This window comes from Chiloscyllium punctatum, chromosome 43 (genome assembly GCF_047496795.1).
Source record: "Chiloscyllium punctatum isolate Juve2018m chromosome 43, sChiPun1.3, whole genome shotgun sequence".
In the NCBI taxonomy this organism is placed as follows: domain Eukaryota; kingdom Metazoa; phylum Chordata; class Chondrichthyes; order Orectolobiformes; family Hemiscylliidae; genus Chiloscyllium; species Chiloscyllium punctatum.
Window position 1 is genome coordinate 15,365,777 of NC_092781.1, and position 8,881 is coordinate 15,374,657.

At 41.3% G+C, this 8,881-nt stretch overlaps 1 protein-coding gene across 1 annotated transcript; it reads left to right on the plus strand.

Moving 5' to 3' along the window:
• Nucleotides 1-2,278: 2,278 nt before the first annotated feature.
• LOC140466511 (procathepsin L-like) lies at nucleotides 2,279-7,324 on the plus strand. Its single transcript, XM_072561991.1, has 3 exons — nucleotides 2,279-2,382; nucleotides 4,635-4,737; nucleotides 7,166-7,324. The coding sequence occupies exons 1-3, from the start codon at nucleotides 2,331-2,333 to the stop codon at nucleotides 7,263-7,265; spliced, it is 255 nt and encodes an 84-aa protein (XP_072418092.1). The 5' UTR covers nucleotides 2,279-2,330; the 3' UTR covers nucleotides 7,266-7,324.
• The last annotated feature ends 1,557 nt before the right edge of the window (nucleotides 7,325-8,881 follow it).

Below are 8,881 nucleotides of genomic sequence, written 5' to 3' on the forward strand. Positions count from 1 at the left end.
GCCATTGGAGAAAGCAAAGGGAAGATATCAGAGGTAGGTTATTTCCACAAAGAGGTTTTGCTGCGTGGACTGCACTGCTAGCTTTGTTAGTAAAGTTAGAAACATTAAGAATATTTAAACGACCGGTGGTCAAGCTCATGCACGGCAGCAATTGGAGAGGTATGTATTTAGGTTGATCTTAGATTAAGATAAATATTTGGCACAACATTGGGATCTGAAGGGCCTGCAATGTGCTGCACTGATCAGTGTTCTATGTTTGGACGCTGAGTCGGTTTGACACCATCCAGGACATTCACTCCATTTGTCTGGCATCACAGCCACAAATATTAATTCCCTCCAATATCATCACAAAGTGATAGCAGTATGTACAATCCACGAGCTACAGATGTGAAGTTGATTGATGGACTGTAGACAGAACCTTCCAAACCGAAGGCCACTTCCGCCAAGGAGGGGAGTAGGTACAGTTAACACCACTCTCTGCAACATCCCCTCAAATCACTCACCATCCCGGCTCAGAAATTTATTGTCATTCCGTCACCGACTTTGGGTCAAAAGCCTTGAACTCCCTCTCGAACAGAATAGTACCGATCAAAAATTCTGCAAATGTTCTGGAAGGCAACTCATCACACCTTCTCCAAGCCAAGTTTGAATGAACGCTGACACAGTCTGCCACAACTACATTTTAAGCCATCATGAAATTAAATCTGGGTGTATGTGGCAATTCATCCTGCTACACACACACACACCCATTTCAATATCACTCCCAGTATCAATCTCACCCCAGAGTGGGCATCATGTTCTGCCCTGTGTCCTGAAACTGAAGTAACTGCAACATTGTTGAGAAGTAATTGAAAATTATTGACCAGAATCTTTACTCCATCAGAGAGTAGCAAAGTCACCACATTTATAATTGTCCAATTTTCGTTTAAACACGGGCATTGAGACCATACTTTAAACTATCAATATATTCCATCATTTCCATCATCCAAGAATTTACAGAGAGGCCGAGGGGTGCAGGTGTATAATTCACTGGAAGTGGAGCCGAGGATAGATAGTATGGTGAAGGAGGCATTTGGCATAATTACCTTTATTGTTCATTTTAAAACTTTAAAACATTGATACAGGTATTGGGACGTCATATTGCAGCTGTACAGGACATTGGCGAGGCCACTTTTGTAAAACTGTACACGCGTTTGTTTGCTCTGTTAAAGGGGGGATGCTGTTGACATTCACAGGATGCAGAAAATATAGACAAGGTGTTTGCTCGGATTGGGTTACAGTTATCGGGAGAGACTGAATAGGCTGTGGCTTTTCTCCAAGCGGAGGAACAGAGGCTGAGTGGTGACATTATCAAGGTCTATAAAATCATGAAATACATGAATCGAATAAAGAGCAGAATGCTTTAGCCATGGGATCGGAGTCCAAACGTGGAGAGCAGAGCCTTAAAATGAAAGGGGAAATATTTGAATAGGCACTGAGACTAAGACTAATTAATCGTAATCCAATGACTCGAATGATGTCATTATTGACGGTTTGGGAAACGTTTATCTGCATGTGAAGAATTTAATTCACTACTGTATGATCACAAGTTTCAGATGAGTCGACCGAAAACTGTGAAGAGCCTCAACTCTTTCTAATGTTGTTTCGGTATGAGCTAACGAGATGGTGAGCTTGATTGGGATATTGAGTTGTCAAGGCAAAGTACATTTTTTTTATTTTCTCACATTTCAAGTCGTTTCTAATACCATTGCTTGGTCTCAGTGTAGAATGTTTCGAATACATTGAGCAATAAACATGAAGTTTGACACAAGAAAACCCTAAAAATGATCTGAGTTGTAACTGTCTCGCGCCGAGTTTCATGTATGTATGGAAAGACCTCCCTGAAGCAGTGGCGGAGGCTGGTACAATTACAAAATTAAAAAGGTACGGAGATGGGTATATGGATTGAAAGTGTTCAGGGCCAAGTGGTCGCGAATGGGAGTACAAAACGTCAGGATATGTGACCGGCGTGGACGAGTTAGAACAAACAATTTGTTTTCGTGCTAAGTCACGCAAAATGTGCCTTTTTCTAAACAAACAGTGAACAAATATTGCACAGATTTGGGAAAATAAATTGGCTGCCAAAGTCGGAATGCAGAAACGAGTCAAGCAAAGAAAAAATTACTTTATTCTGATCTTAATGAGTATTCCTTTTGAACATTTTATTTCAAACTTAGCATGGAGACGACTGCAGATTTAAACCAGATAAAATTGCTGCTAAAATCACTGGCTGCAAATGGGTTTGGGGAGGCGAGGCAGCATTGGAACAAGCAGTGAGAGAGATAGGACCGATGTCTGTTGTGATTAATGCAAGTCTGAAATCCTTTCAACATTATAAAGGAGGTAAGTCGCAGAGCACTGGATGATGTCTTTGAATCAGATTATCGACTGTTCAAGAAAAGGTATGAGAAATCATAAATCTACAGACACATTTACTGTCCCTATTTTGGTATTAATATTACTGCAAAGTTTACCATGGACCATGACCCTTACCCGTGTTCCTACCTACACTACCCCCGTGTTACATGCCGTATAGTACTGTCAGATATCATCGAGTTAAAGCTCGATCATACTACAAACTGAGCTCAGGAATGGTAATGAGAAATGGACCTGCTCCATTCGGTGTGATGCAAATAGCTCAAAACGTTGGGCGATAGCTATGAGAACAGACAGTGAGGTGTAACTGTCCTGATGTGCTGCTGAGTGCCTGCACATGTCAGCGTTTTATTAATTGTAAACTGAAGACGCTACACGCACTGTATCTGGATTAAGAGGAAGGGCGAGACCTTCGACTTGAAATCTCTTGGCCTCCTGCTGAAAGTCCTTTACTCTCCGCTCCAGCTCTTCTGTCAGCAGATGTATCTATTCTGTTCTTGATCTCCTCTCGTGTGGCAACTCGAGATGACTTTCAAAGACGGTGGTCTGAATTGGTAGATCGACGCCTGCACATGCTCCTTGTTTTGATGATACAGGTCGTCCCCCTGTGCAGGACCATTCCCTATTGACTCCATCAACATTTCAAATCACAAAGCACTTCTACTGTACAACCCACAATTGGAGACAAACCCGAAAAATACTGAATGCAGAGTGGAGCTCCTTCATTACCCCAGGTGTAGGATTTTGTAAGTTGTCAGAATGTGTTAACACACATGGCAGCAAACTGATATTTCACACGGTCAGATACCATGGTCAGTGTCTTCTACTAATGTCTGGTAAATTATTTCCACTCTGAAAATAATCTCAGCACGGTACTATTTCAATCATTGATATAAAAACAACAACAAAAATTATATAAAATGGAAGAATGTAATCAAGGTCAGACCTTCAATTGGAAAACAGATAGTTTGTGATTGGGTGCAACAAGGAAGTTAAATAAGAAAAGGGATGGTGGTCCAGTGCAAGCAGGAATGGACAGGAGACAATTATAGCAAGTAAAGAAATGTATGCAATAAGTTTCAGGGCCTGACGGAGTGTTATTTAAAAAAGAGAGATCTCGGGCCCGCATGCATAGTTCCATGATTTTGGAGTCACACGGAAACAGGGTAGTGCAAGCAGCATTCGTCAGTGTATTGAGTATATGCTTTGCGTTGATATGTTCCAGCTGTAAAAGACATTGGTAAGGCTAGTTTTAGAATTTTATATTAATCTGGACTTTCTGCTATAAGAAAGATTTTGTTAAATTTGAAAGGATCCAGAAAATATTTACAAGGACTTAGCAAGGGATGAAGTATTTGAGGGATAGGGTGAGGCTGAATAGAACCTAGATTAGAGTTTCGCTGGAGAAGCACAGCAGGTCAGGCAGCATTTGAGGATGAGGAAAATCGAGTTTCGGACAAAAGCCCTTCCTGATGAAGGACTTGTGCCGGAAAACTCGATTTTCCCGCTCCTCAGATGCTGCCTGACCTGCTGTGCATTTCCAGCGTAAGTCTAATCTGGACTCTGATCTCCAGCATCTGCAGTCCTCACTTTCGCCCGAGGCTGAGAAGGCTGCAGCCTTGTTCGCTGATACGACAGAGACTGAAGGGTGAGCTCATGGAGGTTCATGAACGATAATGGGTATGGGACGAATAAAGAGGAGGAGAGTCCAAAGCTAGAGACCGTACGTTTAAGGTGAGAAGGAAAAGTTTTAAACGTTAACTAAGGAGCAATGTTTTCACACAGAGCATGGCACGTGTCTGGAATGAAATACCAGAGGAAGTGGTGGAGAGTGATACAAATACAACATGAGAAAAGGCATCTGGATGGGTAGATGTATAGGAATGGTTTACAGGGATATTGGCCAAGTGCTGAAAAATAGGACTAGATTGCTTGAGGATATGTGCTCAGCATGGACTATTTCGATCGACCAGATCGAAGCATTTCTACGCGACAAAGGTCTATGACTCTGAAGGATGTGCCGAGAGGAAGTGAGAATGGCGGAGGCGATGTCATTGGGAAACATTGATTAAAGTCAACAGATGTAATGGTGCGGAGTGAGGACGATCAATTTGAAGAAAGTTAGTACAAACAGACATGTCAGTATTCATTAATCAAAGCTAAATTAAGACTAATTAAATGTTTCACAGATAAACCATTTAATATGTGTCTCCTTACAGGAGTTTACTATGATGAAAATTGCAATGGATATGTAACCGATGAAGTGCTGGTGGTTGGTTTTGGAATTGAGGATGGAATGAAGTATTGGCTGGTTAAAAACAGGTCCGTACTCTTTGAAATAACAAACACCTGATCACAGACGGAGAAGGGACAGTGGCATGGAATGAATTTCCTGTCTCTTTGCTGCAACCTGTGTATCTGTTCAGCGAGCACGTTACTCTGTGTTTATCTGGAAGTGAATGCTTAATGGTTGTGCTGTCTGAGATGATATCTAAAACTATGTCTGAGCAAGGTGTCCCATCATCAAGAAACGCTGCACTTACAAGTGCACGTTTCTTGACTGAAGTATTGCTTCATACAGAGGCAGGCATCAGAGTGTCATTATTCCTGAATCACAATCATTTTTTAAACTTACCAGTACAAAATAAAAACATACTGTTAAAATTAACAGCTATGCACAACAAAAAGCAATTTACTGGGGAAATGGGCGGCAAAGTCAGATCCCAAACCCAACTGTCCAACCTGTTCACAGGGAAGCAAGGACAAAGTTCGAATCACTTGTCACGAGAGCACTGATGGGATCAGATTAACAGCCCCAATTCTGGTATATAAAACACAGAACTTTACAGCCCAGTACATGCCTTTTAACGCTCGATGCTGCGCCGACCTGTGGAATCAATCTGAAGCCCATGTAACAAACACTATTCCATTCTCGTACATATGCCTGGTCAATGACCATTTAAATATTCTGAAATGTGGCAATACCTCTACTGTTGCAGGCAGAGTTCCAAGCCCCTACAACAATCTGAGGAAAGAAACTACCACTGACACCTGTCCAATATCTATCTCTGTTGATTTTAAAGCCCTCCTGCCAGCCATCGCCATTCAAGGAAAAAAAAGCCTCTCACGATCCAACCTATCAAATATTTTCATTAACTTAGGTGTCTCAATTAATTCACCTCTCAAACTTTTTCCAAACGCAAACAGCCTTAACTCCCTCAGCTTTTCCTTTTACTATCTCCCTCCATTACTGGCGATTTCCCAGTAAATCTCATCTGAACCCGTTCCAAAGCATGCACATTCTTCCTGTAATATGGTTACCAAAACTGTGCATATTACCCAGAAAGTGGTTGCAACAGAGTTTAGTACGGCTTGAAGCATGACCTCCTGTTTCTGAAACTGAATCCCCTTAACAATCAAAGCTAACACGCCAAATGCCTTCCCAATAACGCGATCAATCTGGGAGGCAACATTCAAACATCGATATACCTCGACACCGAGATCTCTGTGCTCATCTACACAAGCACGAATCTGAACATTCGCCCATTACATTTGATTCCTTCCAAACTGAATCACCTCACACTTTACCGTGTTAAACTGCATTTGCCACCTTTCGTCATAGCTCTGCAGCTTATCTACTTATCTCTGCAATCCATACATCCTTAGTAACTGTCCACAACTCTAACGAACGTAATTTCATCCGCATATTAATCCACCATCCTTCTGTGCTCTCATTCAGTTCATTTCTATAAAAATCAACGAACAAAAGTGGATCCAAAAACTGATCCTTGCGGTACAATATTAATAACTGAACTGTAGAATGAATATTTTCCATCAACTATCACCGTCTGTCTCCTTTCAGCGATTGATTCTATGAAGCGTCGCTGGCTGCTGTTATTACAATCACGGCAGTCATATTTGGAAGAAGCAGTCACATCTCCAGGTCCAGACTGGATACAAAATTTTTGATTAAATAAGTCCTGTGGTTCGGGTGAATATACACACACACACAGACACACACAGACACACACACACACACACACACACACACACACAGACACCTACACACATTTCTACATGATTTCCCAGAATTCCCAGAAGAAACAGTATGTGGGTAGCTTATAAAAAATACACATTGTTGTTTAATAAGGTAGACAGTATTACAATGTAATGGGTGCTGGAATAGTTTGGTAAAGCTGGAAATGTGATTTGGGCAGGGTAACCGGATATGGAACAAATTTTAAGGCCGAAGTATCCTTGCAGTTTAGGAGACACTGGATAACCTGTGCCCAAATCAACTCATGCTCTGCATAGACTCGATCCAGTGGCAGGGAATCTCCAAACGATGATGGTAAAAAAAAACTGAGAAAATCTCATCTTCCATAAGGCAAGAAGGAAATCTCCAAGAGGCCATATTTCAAGCTCTCACTCGTCCCGATTCACTTTCCCCTTCATATCTACTACAGCTGCAGACCTATCCCTGATATTGATCTCACCTCACGTCATTTTAAATGTTGTAGTGAGTCCATACGTACTGTACAGATCAGCAATTGATGCAAAAGGAAACAATTGTCTCTTTCCAGCCTGATGCAAATTATTCTTTCCAACTCATTATCTAGCTCAGTAATTCCAGAATTCAGTCCCTAAAATAATTCCAATTGTATACCAGAGTTAAATCAGCTGCTTATCCAAACATGTCCCTTTTATCAGCGTTTTGATTCTAACACCAATCGAATTTCTTATTTTCCAGCTGGGGAACAGACTGGGGTGAAGACGGGTACATCAAAATTGCTAAGGATAGAGGTAATCACTGTGGAATAGCCAGTGTTGTGCGGTACCCTGTCGTGTAACGAGCCAACTGATAAGACAGAGCTTCATCAATCCCAGCTGAATGAAAACCCGGACCATTTCTGATATTGCTGACTCATTCAAGGACATTGTTTTAATTGTCTGCTGCAAATTTAAAAAGTGAAATAATAACGATTTTTGCACATTTCTATCACTTCATATAAAACCAATGGCATTGTCTGATTGATACATATAGCCACTGTAAATGATAGAATAAATAAATTCTCCAGCTTGTAGAAGACAATAATCTGCATGTACTGCTGATGACCAACAATATAATAAAGGCTGCCAGCAATCATTTTCAGAGCTTGTTTGTTCCAAAGGAATGTATTTAGCTTTGTGCCTAATGAATTGTGTTGACTGCTATGAAATATATTGTCCAAACATGTTGTAGACAAATGCACAGAAAATGTGAAGAGTCTGTGTTTTTTGACAACAGCACCGTTACTGAATAAATTCAATGGGGTTGTTGAGGACATTAAGGCTTAATTGAACAGAGTCGAACCAGAAACTCTCATGGTAACATGTTAAGCTGGCCAGACTGTAGAATGGGAGTGTCCCGATGAGATTCAGTTCAGACAAATGCGAATATGCAATTTCATCTATTGATTGGCACTGAATGGAAAAACTGGAAAACTGAGTGCTTTAAGTATGACAAAGCAATACTGGTGGAGAATCGTAAATGACAAAAAGAGGTCACACACAGATCTTGTGAAATAGACGAATACTGGTTTATTTCTGATGATATCATGGGCAAGAGATATTGCTAGGAGTGGTACAGCATGGACAAACTGCACAGATAATTCCAGGATTCTTTATCCCGTGCTGTAGATACAAATAGTGTGCATAGTTTTACATCCGTGATCTCGTCGTGCATTGTTAATTCCAAGACAATATGAATTAAATTATATTGAATGGAAAAAAAATGTAATTGTAACAGGGATGCCCGTTCCTCGTCTCGTGCAGATGCTCATCTCCAGTATCCTCGTTTCAATGTTCATGCAGGGTGGTGTGCAACCTTCCGTCGTATCCGGTGTCACTCAGTCTAGGGAGGCTTTGTGGGGTTCAGTACTTGAGGAGACTGGGGATGTCCTCACATCACTTCGATCGAGATGATGCTATTGTGAGCTAGGAAAACTGTTGTCAGATCATCTCAGGAGTGTATTCATTGAGTCTGGAAGCTGTTTAGAAAATGGCTTGTTTTGCTGTTTTGTTACTGAGCTCGTTGTCGTCAAGTTGAGGTATTTTGCCTATGTTGTGTTTAGTTAACAACCGACATGGCTTCTGCAATCAAGTAGTGGGCACGCAGAGGAGTTCATTTTCTTTTCTCCGACAATTCCTCCATTTTTTGTTTTTGTCTGAGAACTGGGTTTGAGATGAAGAGGGTGTGTCGCAAGAACCAGAAGGTTATCTGACGCCGTCGGGGCAGCATCAGTTGGGTTGTATTTGGAGTCCGAGTCCAAAGCTGCATATTCTGTGTCGGTTGCAAAGTTATTGTTCGAGTGGGCCTTCATTGATGCATGGTAAGGGGGCGGGGGTAGCACCTTGGAGGACAAACGCTGGCGATTTAAACGCATTTTAATATCCATGCAACAAGTGCGATATCGACAATGATAGT